This window comes from Austrofundulus limnaeus, unplaced genomic scaffold, assembly GCF_001266775.1.
Source record: "Austrofundulus limnaeus strain Quisiro unplaced genomic scaffold, Austrofundulus_limnaeus-1.0 Scaffold179, whole genome shotgun sequence".
Classification (NCBI taxonomy): Eukaryota; Metazoa; Chordata; class Actinopteri; order Cyprinodontiformes; family Rivulidae; genus Austrofundulus; species Austrofundulus limnaeus.
In genome coordinates, this window is record NW_013952581.1 from 1,234,089 (window position 1) to 1,247,470 (window position 13,382).

Sequence of the window (13,382 nt, forward strand, 5' to 3'; positions counted from 1 at the left end):
TTCCTTTACTGGGCGTCCCTTCTTCTCCATGAACTGTCCAATTTCGCCTCGTAGCTCAAAGAAGCGCTTGAGTGCTGCACCTCTGCTTAACCAGCGCACATCAGTGTGGTATGGTAGGCCAGCATGAATGTCATTATCACTGAGAAATGAGTCAAACTGGCGGTGATTTAGACCGCGAGCTCTGATGAAATTGACAGTTTTCACAACCACGCTCATAACATGGTCCATTTGGAGTGTTTTGCAACATAACGCCTCCTGGTGCAAAATGCAGTGAAAACTCTTGTCCTCCATTTGCGGTCTGTACTTTGTCACGGAATTTTGTGGCAACGCCTGCCTTTCTCCCCACCATTGATGGCGCACCGTCGGTCGCCAGGCTCACGGCACGGGACCAGTCCGCTCCCACTTTGTCCAGCGCTCCAACGAGAGCGCTGAAAATGTCATCTGCTGTTGTGGTGTCATTCATGGGCACCAATTCAAGCAGCTCCTCTGTGATGGTCAAAGTTTCATCAACACCTCTAATGAATATTGCCAGTTGAGCAATATCTGTGACATCGGTGCTCTCATCTATTGCAATTGAAAATGCGATAAATGATTTRATTTTTTCTTTCAATTGGCTGCTCAAGTCACTTGAGAGTTCTGTCACCCGATCTGCGACAGTGTTCCTCGTTAGACTAATATTGGCAAAGGCAGGTCTCTTTTCAGGGCACACGACTTCTGCAGCCTTCAGCATGCATGTTTTTACAAACTCCCCATCAGAAAATGGCTTGGATGCCTGCACCAGCTCGTTGGCAATAATGTAGCTGGCTCTTACAGCCCCATCAGCAATATYGCGGCTGCGTGTAAAAGCAGACTGCTGTTTCTTCAGACCAGCGACCAATTTGTTTATCTCGTCTTTCCTTATTTGTCCTTTCAAGTGGTCATACTTGTCTTTATGATGAGTCTCGTAGTGGCGCCGAATATTAAACTCTTTGAACACTGCAACTTGCTGATTACATACCAAGCACACTGGTTTTGCATTCACTTCTGTGAATAAATAATTCTCAGTCCATTTTTCCTGAAAAACCCTGCACTCCGTGTCCACTTTTCTTTTTTTTGACAGTGCCATTTTGGGAAGGGTGTGTTGACCGATAACTTATTTAGTAGTGGTGAATGGTGAAGCAAGATTGCCGGTTCATTTTTAGTTGGACACATCACGTTGTGAATGTTTATTTCCTGGTACTAACTCGTGTCAGTGCCGCATGCTGGACGTGAGCTCTTTTACACATTTACTGCCCCCTARCGGCCAGAKGGAGYATTTGGTTTGTATTTATTTTAAAAAATCATAACTTTTGATCGAAATGAGCTAGAGACTCGCTTCTTTTTTTGACATACTCAGAAATTTATGCCGGGCCGGATTAAATCATCCAACGGGCCGGGTCCGGCCCGCGGGACGTATGTTTGACATGCCTGCTTTAGAGCCTTTAAAGCCTCAGAACCTTTAGAGCCTTTAGAGCCTCAGAACCTTTAGAGCCTTTAGAGCCTCAGAACCTTTAGAATCTTTAGAGCCTCAGAAACATAAGAGCCCCAGTACTTGTGGAACCTTTAGAGCCTCAGAACCTTTAGAATATTTAGAGCTTTTAGAGCCTCAGCTGCTGCTCATGTCTTCAATGTGATCAAACTAGTTGTTCATCTTGCTAATTTAACCACCAGCTTCAGAGAAAAGGTCATTTTCAACACAATAGCATTTAGAAAGAAGAGCTGTTCAGTGTCCTGCGCTGGTATGGCTCCTCAGTGCTGCATTGCTCCTCATAATCAAACAAGCCCACAAAGTTCTGACCAATCACATGCTGAGAGCTGCAAGGTCCACATCGCAGAGTTCTGACTGGAGGCATTGTACACAACGCCTGTCACCAGAGGATAGCAGCGGGAGAGCAGACGGAAGTTAGGCAATTATTTGTCACTCAGCAGGAAGACCAAGACGTGAAACTTGAAGAAGCATAAACCAGCCTTTAGTTGTTGGTATTCTTCCATCACTAGCCGCGTTTCCATTGACCATGAAAATACGCAAATGAGAATTACGAAAATAAATTTGCTCAATTGAAATGTGGCATTTTTGAAAAAAATTCCTTTTTTCGACAAAGTGTTTTTGCGCTAAGATGAGGTGGTTTTTCGGACATGTCGAAATTGGTGTGTTTCGCAAAACTGCAATGGAAACACTTTTTTCGCATCACAGGAGTCACGTGATCAACAACTGGTTGTTTCTACTGGCGAAAAAGACGACGACGAASAAGACAACAGGAAGTAGAAGTAGTAGTGAAATCACAGAAGTTGTAAAAATAAAGTAGTAAACTCATGACTACAATTTCCCAAAAACGCCGCATATGTAGCCGCTCCCAAGTATAAGGGGCTTGTCGCTCGAAACCTCGATAAGATGCCAACGTCTCCTCTGATGATGAGCGCTAGTGCCATGGTAGCAATTATACATGTGTTTAAATCCATTGCTGCCATGTTTGTAATGACTTATCACGGGAACAAACGTATTCACTCATGATTTTAATAGCATTTCTTATTTAATGGAAACACCGCAATTGCGAAACTCTGTTTTTCGACATTAACAGAATATCGACAAAGTTTTGTGCACATTTGCAGTGGAAACGCAGCTACTGCTGACAACCAGCCTTTAGTTGTTGGTATCCTTCCATCACTGCTTTGGAAACTAAGATAATATCCATGATTGGTGGCTGGGGAAGCTTAGTGAAGTTGGACGTGTCCCTGTTGGTCCATAACTGGCCTTTTCACGCTATTGTCTTTGGCAGTGCTTAATCAATCTTGACAGATAGATCGGCGGCTGCTTTAGCTGGATGTACAGTCAATCTGGATGTTCCTGGTGCTCGAGGACCCTTATCACCACTTACAGTTTTAATTGTTTTTGTTTTTGGTGGTGCTTTCAGGGCTGTGCTTCCTGGAAGTGGTATTTCCCGTTCCACTACGCTCCGTTTGCCTCCGACTTCAGAGACATCAAAGAGATGTTCTCTGAGTTTGAGAAGGACACTAAACCAGTAAGAACAATTGGTTCTGGTTCTTTTTATTCTTGCATGTGTAAGTACAGCAGGTCTAAGGACTGGCCCGTTTGTTTGGTGCAGTTTAAGCCTCTGGAGCAGCTGATGGGAGTATTTCCTGCCGCCAGCGGTAACTTCCTGCCAACAACATGGAGGAACCTGATGGTCAGCCCGGTGAGTCACACCAACCAAACTGAACCGATTCTTACCACAGAGTGAAATAAAACTAACTGCTGAGTCATTTTTAAAGGTGTTTTAAGTTTCTGTTGAACCTTTGTTTGATTCAGGACTCTTCAATCATCGATTTTTACCCTGATGACTTCGCCATTGATCTGAACGGGAAGAAATACGCCTGGCAGGGTGAGCTAGTTTCTTTTTTTCTTCTTTTTACTTTGACAGAACTTTAAAAACATTAAGGCCCCACCAGACCCCCATCAGATAGTAGTCCAGTGTTTGGGTCTCAGGTTCCGGTCTCAGTTGTTTGTGTCCCAGATTCTGGCTCTGGTCTCAGGTTCTGGTCCCAGTCTTTGAGGTGATTAACTTCCTGCTTCTTCCTGTAGGTGTGGCTTTGTTACCTTTTGTGGATGAACGGCGGCTGAGGGCGGCGCTGACTGATGTTTATCCTGACCTCACACCTGATGAAGGTGATCTCTCTGAGCGTAGTCTTCTTCAAGTTAACGTGCTGTAATACTTGACCACAGCCTTTCCTTAGTGTGCTGGATGTTAGACTCTGTTCATGAGTAATTACACATGTATTAACCCGTAATAAAAGCCTGTGATGACAGCGGCAGTGTTTTCTTCCTGCAGTCAGGAGGAACAGTCTGGGAAGTGATGTGTTGTTTCTGGGAAAGTTCCACCCGCTGTTTGACTTCATCCATGAGCTGTACCGCTCAGAAACTCCTGAGGTAACAGCCGCTGCTCGCTCAGCAGCTTCTTTTCTCCGTCACATCAGACAAATATCAAGTTTAAATCTTCAGGGTGACCCTCAGATAAAAGCTGCAGCTGGGTCTCTTTCAGGTTTCTGTGATCCCTGCAGAACTGTGCCACGGACTCCAGGGTATATTAAACCTGGCTGAGGACCCAGTTCTACCAGATAAGTAAGAAGCTCCTGCTTAATTTGAACTTTTCTTTATTTTGTTGTGAGTTTCTCAGGATCTAACTGAAAAACTAATAAATGCTTTTTTTCTTTTTTAATGATTAAGTTTTCATGTTTGTTTTTCAGACCACTGAGGTCACCGATCCCAACTCTGCGGGACATTTCACACAGTACTGCCATCAAGTGAGTCCTAATACCTGCTAGTGGGCGTTTCCTCTCATCACATGGAGCGTGACTAGCCCCGCCCCCACTCAGCTCTCTAAAGGCTGAGTTATAGTGACGCTTTGGAGCATGCGCACCCTCGCCGGCAGTTTAGGATTTTATATTTGGCATTTACGTAGATGTAGATTTCTTCAAAATGACACGTGGAAGTACACTTTATAACTTGTGAAAATGGTGTAAGTAGGAGAGCAAAAGCTTGACAGACAGACTATTTGAATCCGCAAGCCTTTGTGGAGTTACAAAAATTCCGAGGTGCACAACCTTGCGCTGGGACGGCGCTATTGTGTCAATAGCTATGTTTGCATGCGCAAAATTCTTTGATTGGATTGAAATGTATTCTGATTAAATAATCAGAATGTATCGTTTACATGCGCACAATCCGATCATAACAAGTGTTTACATGCACCGGGCTTTTGTTCTGAATAGAAGCACTGACGTGCGCAGTTGCTAACCTTCCCTTAAAAAAACACATTAAAAAGTTCTACTTCCGTGATGAACATAAACAAACAGCTTCTGAGTACTCAGAATGGGCCTGCGACAGGTTTTAATAAGATGTTACTGCACTCCCTGGTTGAGATGCAGGTGACGAGAAGACTTTATTTTTTTTTTTTTTGCGAAGTGGCGCAGGCTGTGTGCTGTTGAAAACAGCTGGATGAAAGTCAGCAGACATGCGCAGTCAGGTCAGTTTTCCACAATAAGAATAAAATGATCAGATTAAGTGTTTACATTCACGTCGTTCGGATTATCAATGGGCATAAACCACCTCTCATTCCGATGACAAACTCATTCGAATCGAGCTGAATCGGGTCAGAATAATCAGAATGGGGTGTTTACATGACGCATTTTTATTCCGAATGGCTGTTTAATCCGATTACTTATGTCCATGTAAACATAGCTACTTATGGCGCACGCACCTTTGCGCCCAGCGCGACGCGTCGACCATAAACCTATCTTAAGGAAGCCAAGAGGGAAATTATGCCCAACATTGGCTTTTTGTATGTTTTTCAGTAAGAAATATGTGGTTCTTCAGTACAAACATCCTGATTCTAAACTAAGAGGAGCTAAAACAAACGTTTGAAACAAGCTACAAGAGTTAGAACGAGTCTAACAGTTTCTAGAATAAAAGAAAAACTGTAGTAATGTGTCGTGGGTTGAGTGGACTGTGGGCTGTGGAGAGAAGGCGTGAGGGTGCTGATAACAACCTGCAGAGGAGGACAAGCAGGTGGTGAAATCATGTCCTTCTGCCTGCGTCGCTTCATTAATTAGAAGGAAAGATTTAGAATAAATGTGATTGGTCCGTACTTCTGTAAACATGAAAATGAGAAAAAAAATCAACGTAATTTTTGGACTGTGGTTAACTTGACGTGTTTAGTGGTGCCCNCACACACACACACACACACACACACACGTTTGTCACTTAAATTTTTCACATCACCAACCAAATTTAAATATGAGACAAAGATATGTGCAGAAAGTAGTCCTGACCCCTATCAAAAAGTAGTCCAGGAAATACTTGCCTTGTTGACCGTGAAGACAGGAAAAAAGGGGTCTGAATTTGGACATCTAGTCCTCAGCTTTGTTCCTGTCCTTACCCTGGCATACATCCTGTCGTCTAGCAACCGTGACAAAGCTAAACAGAAACAAAAATAGATCAAAATTAGAAAAATATCAATATATTAATACTACAAATATCGTAAAACAACAAAATTATCTTAAAGGCAATATTTGAAGACCTAATGGACTAGCTGTAGGTGCACGTTTATTTCTCTTTAACAGCTCGTTTGATTTCTGACAAGAATAATATTAAACATTTCGATACAAATGATAAAAGCATTAACAACACAATCGCTTCAGACTTTTTATTTTTATGTCAACATGCATCTCAGTAATCCAGGTAAAAAATCAAAAGGAAAAAAATTCCTTTTTATATCAACAGATTTTTATTTAAAACTATTCTCCTTTTTCTCGCTTTGTCCACCATTACTAGCAGAAAAAAATCTGTCGGCCCACAATGCATTATGGGATATGGTGGGAAAGAAGGATCCATAAGACTCGTCCCTTCAATTGAGGAAAATGAGGATGCAGCCCTCGAATTGGGCTGGACTCACTGTGAATCTGAACGAGAGTAGCAGCAGACAGAAATTAGAGCAGGCAGACGTGACACTACGTTCACACCGAACGCGTTTTGATCTGCGCTCCTGCAGTCGTTTTGCATGTAAACCGGCCGGTTCACATGCTAAATCTATGGTGGACACACCTCTAGGGGTCTCGCAGCGGGTCAAGTCAGTTTAGCGAGGCGCGGAAGGTGCGGTTGAGCGTTTTCTGTGCATGCGGTGCGTTCAATGCAGCCGACGCTCGAGTTCAAAAATCTGAACTTTTGCTGCTCGACGCGCAACGTCAACCAATCAGAGACTCATTTTTCCATGTGACGGTTTCCTGAATGTTGCCCACTAACCTGAAACAGACAGCCAGGAGCTTTTTAGCTGAAATAGACCATCTTCAGTTGATGTTCTGGCTGGATATGTCAGCACTGATAAGGGTCAACAGATCGTTAAACTGACCGCAGTGTTAAACTGGGCTCAGGACAAAAAAATAGTTTGTCAGCTTGCAGCTCCTGGAGTGGTGAAACTAACCGAACAAACCGTCTCTAAATTATCTGGTGAATTAATTATCTAGTTTGCGCAACATTCACTTGCTCTTTAGTAAATAAAGCAAAGCCATTTTCTTTATTTTATCTTTATTTCATCTGCTGTTAAAGACAGACCGGAAAAAAACCAAGACCCTCCTCCCTCTTCAGACACGCGTCTAGTCTGTGTCCCGGTCTGAACGTAGCGTGTCCAACTGGAGGCGTCATGCGTGTTTTAGATGCTCAAAACACGTTTGGTGTGAACATAGCATTAGAGCAGACAGACGTTACAGCAGGCAGACGTTACAGCAGGCAAACATTACAGCTGGCAGACGTTACAGCAGGCAGACGTTACAGCAGGCAGACGTTACAGCTGGCAGACGTTACAGCAGGCAGACGTTACAGCTGGCAGACGTTACAGCAGGCAGATGTTACAGCAGGCAGACGTTACAGCAGGCAGACGTTACAGCAGGCAGACGTTACAGCAGGCAAACATTACAGCTGGCAGATGTTACAGCAGGCAGATGTTACAGCAGGCAGACGTTACAGCAGGCAGACGTTACAGCAGGCAGACGTTACAGCAGGCAGACGTTACAGCTGGCAGACGTTACAGCAGGCAGATGTTAGAGCAGTCGGACGTCAGAGCAGTCGGACGTTAAAGCAGGCAGACAATACAGCGGATGTGTTTTTCTTTATAAGTAGTAATAACTCTTCTGTCTTTTCTGCAGTGTGAAGTTTAAAGACCCTCACTTTTCTGCAGAGTTTGTGTTTAAAGCCGTCCTCTTGCCCGGAGCAAAGTAAGAACTTTTTTTTTCTTTAAGCTACAGACTCCATATTTACTGATCTCCAGTCTGGATTCAGCCTGAGTAGTTGATATTTCTGTCAAACATTGGATAAAACATTCAGCTAAAGATGTGAATAACCTGAACTGACTGGACCTGTTGATCTGACACATTTTATTGTTTTTATAAATGTTTAGAACCTTTAGTCGGTTCAGTTTTATCTTAAGTTTCTCAGAATGAAGAGAAAACATGTTTGATTGGTGGCTTACAACAGACTGAAGCAGCTCTAGATTTATTCTTTATATTCACTTGTTTCATCCAAATATTGACCAGTCAGAGGTCAGAAAGCATTCTGCTGGACCTGAACCCATTTTGGGTTTTTAAATGTCAATAACACACTAATAGATTTTGATATTTTGTATTTGAAGAGAAGCAGATCAGTCTTAAAGTTTCCTCCATCGTAAAGGAAGCACACTCCTTTGTTCTGCAGGATTCCCAACAAGGTCCTGAAGCCGGAGGACTGGGAGAGAAGGAACCGGGAACCATGGAGACCCCAGCTGGGCTTCAACCCAAACAGACAACAGGCTCACCTGGACCAGTCAGCCTTCAGGGCTCTTAGGTAAACCCTCATAACAACCTGGAGATAAAACCACAGTGCCCTGAAGTCAAAGAGGCTGTTCACATGTGTCCTGATCCTGGTGTCTGACCCAGTCTTGGTTTTGAACTTGAAGGCTTTCCTATCCTTTTAAATAACCAATGGACACTTTGGTCTCTGTAAACCCTGTGGTTTCTTTAGTCTCTGTGGACTCAGTGGACTCTATAGTAGATCTAGGCGATAAACCAAAATATAATCGATACCGACATTTATGTCAATAACCGACGTCATTTTGCTCATGTCGGTATTATCTGTATTTAAAAAATAAGGAAAAGAGAAACCTGCTTGCTTTCTGTTGCGATCTCATTAAAGCCGCCCAGTCTGATACAGGTTTAAACAGACGCTGCTTTCAACAAATCAAACGAACCCCACAGCTTTATCCAATCAGAGCAGAGCAGGGCAGGTCTTTGTGTCGGTGCGGCAGTCTGCCTGATAAACACCAGTCAGCCTGCAGCTCCTGTCCTGAGTGTGCAAACCCCGTCCTCCACACTTCGTTCCCGAGCTACCCGAGACATTGGTTATCTAAAATCTAACAAACTATAAGTTTATGTGTTCAGAGCTTTGTTATCTAACAGATATAGATATGTCCAATTTTGCTCACGTGACCAAACTCCTCTCCTCGACAGCTCTGTTACGTGAGCGCGCCGAGGTGCAGACAGGCTGAGTTGATCTGAGAGAGACACAGTTTCAGCTCTTCTAATGAAACACAAACTCTAACAGATGAACATTTGTTTGTCCCAAATTATAGAAAAGATTCATCTCTGCTTAGCGTTACCCCTGCAAAAAGAAGAAAAAAAAAACCCTGTTTTCCTGCTATGTAGTTTATCATAAATATCTACAAATTTTATTCTTCACGATATAGCTTGCTTATATTTAGAACCGTACTGTGACTGAACTGCTCTGTGATCCAATAAGTGATCAAATATGAAGATTAAATAGTATTAAATGATTACATGAGCTCTCTAAATAATATAATCTTTTTGAAAGAAATAGTTATTGTAATAGAGAAATCAGTCAGTCTAACAAATAAAAAAATGTATTTTAAGTTATTTTGTGCAGTACAAAACACATTTGATATATATTTTTAAATATAATATTATAGTACGTACATAATGTGTGTGTTTGCCCTGAAAAGTTATGGCGATGGTTAAATATTTGTATGATTATATCTGACTCAAGTCTTGCCAAAAATGGTTTTTAATAAATATATTTAAAACACTAAAATGACAAATATAAACTACAGAAAAGCTGTTCAAAATCTAAACTGTGTACTTTGACTAAGAACGTGGACACAGTGTATAGTGTTATGACTATACTGTAGCGTGTACTTGTGTGTGGTGGTAGTAAGAGTTATCGTGCATTTATCGTCATCGAGGTGAACTGGTCAATGTATCGTGATATTTATTTTATAGTCTCAGGGTCTCTATATTCAAGGCTCCACATAAAAATTCTGGTCTGGGTTGTTTCTCGGAGCTCATATTTTCCTTAACTCGTTAAACACAATTATCTAGAGGGGTGTCAGGGCATTTACTATCGCCCTGTTCTGATTTATGATGTCTTCTATCAGCTGGCAACGTCTCGGGACATCATGCCAAATCAGTCCACTGTTTTTACTCTGCATAAATTTTGTAAACTACCTAAATGACCAATGGGCTGACCCAGGGGCATATGTCAACTCACTCTGAATATTTCATGTTTAAATGTCTGTTTGACTACACTTGACCCTGAGATGTGCAGCTCCTGTAGTTTGGCCTTTTAGATCTTTGGCCTTGTTTAAACCAGCTGTCAACACTCTCCAGACCAAGCAGCAAATATCTGTCTTTGGCACAGAACAAATGTTTTATTTGTTAGACTTACAGTATTTCTTTTTTAAAGACTATTTTATTCAAAAAGATTACACTATATTTAGATGGTTTCAGCTCATGTAATCATTTAAAATGATTTATTCTTTGTATTTTATCATTTGTTGAATTACATTTATCCCAGAGCAGCTGTGTCACAGTATGATTCTAAATATAAACATGTTTAGCACATCAAGAACCTTGTTGTTATAAAATTGTGAAGAATGAAATTTGTGGATCTTTCTGATAAATTAAAATAACATTTAAAACTCATTCACCTAGAGAACATGGCAAGTTTTTATTTTTATTTTTTTGGATGGGGGGTGATGTTAAACAGAGACTCATCTTTGCTTTGATATGGGGCAAATAAATATATGGTTTAGAAGAACTCAAACAGTGAATCTCAGAAAGACTCACAGCCTGCGTGCACTGCGGCACATTCCCGTCTCTCAGGAGGAAAGTTTAGTCACTGATGCCAAGTTGGACAGATCTGTTTGATAACAATGCTCTGAACATATATTTAATATAAAGTTAGGTTTTAGAGACCAAAGTCTCTGGTAGTTCAGGAGCAAAGTGCAGGAGGAGATGTCAGGACTGATCGCTGCAGCCGCTGTTTCCACTGTTTCTGCTGAAAACTGCTCTCACTGAAAGTCCCGCCCTGCTCTGCTCTGATTGGATAAAACGGCTCTAGAGTTTGTCTGATTCGTTGAAAGCAGTGTCCATTTCATCCTTATACATCAGGACCTTGCTGCCCTCCTCTAACAGTATGATGCTCCAGTCACACCACTGAGGCTGGATTTTTGTTTGTTTTGTTTTTTTTTTAAGAAATCAGGTCACATTTGCGACCCTGCTAGCTGTTTTCACAATCTCAGGTACAATCTTAGGTACGCAAGGGAGCTTTATGACATTCCATCTGGTGCGCTTTTTCTTTTTTGATCGCTCCTGCGCACCTGCACACCACTTATGTGCAGCTCTGTCAATGGTCTCTATAGTCTCTGTGGACTCTGTTGACACAATATTGATGCTCCTGTTCACTCAGAGAGCTGTCAATCAAAAGACAGGTGTCCAGGATGGTTCCATGGAAACAGGACTGGTGATGATGATTTGATTCATCTGATCCAGACTTTATAAAACTGAAACAACTTTGAAAAAACATAAACCCAAGGATTCCAAAAACATTTAAACTTTTTAACATCTCTTTTATTTTAATGAATGCTCTGCAAATAAAGTCAGCATAGATATTTAAACAAATTTATTTTACTCTTGGTGTAATATTTTAGTTAAAGATTTGATTAGCAGTGAGTATAAAACCTGCTCACCACTGCAAATACAATCTTTAAAAACAAAAGTGATTATCTTCAAACATTCCATGGGTAAAAGATGTCTGTTGTTTCAGATGAAACCAGAAGTTTGATCAGTTTGTAAAATAAAGCTCATCACAGAACAATGGCTGCTGATTCCACTCTGACTTTACTTTAATAAAATGTGTTTAAATGCCTGAATTAACCGTCCTGATTAGAATTGGAGCTCCCGCCTCCACACGTCCATATTATCATTAAGGAAATATGAATAATTGAACATCTGGCTCAGACCCACTGTGAGGAAATAATCATCCACAGATTAGAGGAAACACCATGAATCTGAACTCAGATGTTCAGTTAATCAGGCTGTGATGGAACTAAACAAACAGCTGCTGGGGGAAAAAAACATCAAAAGTTTTTATATTTATTTATATTTGTTTCGTTAAAACTGTTCCAGTTTAGTAGCCTGCATCTGTAGTACAGGTGTGTCTCAATAATAATATAATTTATTTCAGTTCAAAAAGTAAAACTCGAATATTACAAATCTATTCCAAAGATGTTGGGGTAGCTGTGGGAAATGTAAATAAAAAGAGAATGCAATGATTTACAAATAAACTCATATTTTATTTACAGTCTAACAGTACTGGAAGCCCAGGTTGATCTGTAGTGGCCTTCATCTCATCAGCATTTTCGGCTCTGGTGTCTCATCTTTCTCTAGATTAAGTTCCATAGACTCTTTATTAAAGAGTCCAGTTAGTAGTCTGTACCGTTTAATCTGTCTGTCCACAGCAGGAGAGTATGACCTGACCAGTCCATAGAGTCCAGTTGGACATGTTACAGTGTGAATATTTCTGATTTCTTGTCTTCCCTCTTCTTCATTGTTTGGTCCAGTCTGTAGAATTTGGAGGTGAACTCAGAACATTACTGGTGTTTAATAGTAGTTGTTGGTTCATTTAAAAAGTATTACTTGGTTTTACTTCCATTTTTAACATCGGATCTTGTTTCCTTTCAGTCACAGTGTGAACAGAAACCAACACGGAGGACAATACAGCAACATTCCTCCACCCAGCAGCTACCACCAGGGCATATACCGTCCTCAAAGCAGCAGCCACCAACAGTTCCAACGTAAGTCCTTCAGATACATCCACCAACAGTTTCAACATAAGTCCTTCAGAAACACCCACCAACAGTTCCAACGAAAGTCCTTCAAATACACCCACCAATACTTCCGACATACGTCCTTTAGAAACACCCACCAACACTTCCAACATAAGTCCTTCTAATACACCCACCAACAAGTCCAACATAAGTCCTTCAAAAACACCCACCAACACTTCCAACACAAGTCCTTCAAATACACCCACCAATACTTCAAACATAAATCCTTTAGAAACTCCCACAAACACTTCCAACATAAGTCCTTCAGAAACACACACCAACACTTCCAACATAAGTCCTTCAGAAACACACACCAACACTTCCAACATAAGTCCTTCAGAAACACACACCAACACTTCCAACATAAGACCTTCAAATACACCCACCACACTTCCAACAAAAGTCCTTTAGAAACTCCCACCAACAAGTCCAACACAAGTCCTTCAAAAACACCCACCAACACTTCCAACATAAGTCCTTCAAATACACCCACCAATACTTCCAACATAAATCCTTTAGAAACTCCCACAAACACTTCCAACATAAGTCCTTCAGAAACCAGTGGTGGACAAAGTACTCAACTCTAGTACTTGAGTAAAAGTATTGATACTCATGGTCAAATCTACTCCACTACAAGTAAAAGTTACTCAGTCAAAAATCTAC

General features: G+C 41.3%; 1 protein-coding gene across 1 annotated transcript in view; it reads left to right on the plus strand.

Moving 5' to 3' along the window:
* xrn2 (5'-3' exoribonuclease 2) overlaps positions 1-13,382 on the plus strand; it is a gene marked incomplete at its 3' end in the record, with an annotated part of 53,621 nt that overhangs the window by 30,955 nt on the left and 9,284 nt on the right. Inside the window, 10 exon segments of the mRNA XM_014017961.1 lie at positions 2,931-3,038; positions 3,123-3,212; positions 3,326-3,398; positions 3,599-3,682; positions 3,846-3,943; positions 4,056-4,135; positions 4,261-4,317; positions 7,711-7,779; positions 8,255-8,383; positions 12,574-12,686. Of these exon segments, the coding sequence (XP_013873415.1) occupies positions 2,931-3,038; positions 3,123-3,212; positions 3,326-3,398; positions 3,599-3,682; positions 3,846-3,943; positions 4,056-4,135; positions 4,261-4,317; positions 7,711-7,779; positions 8,255-8,383; positions 12,574-12,686 (901 nt within the window).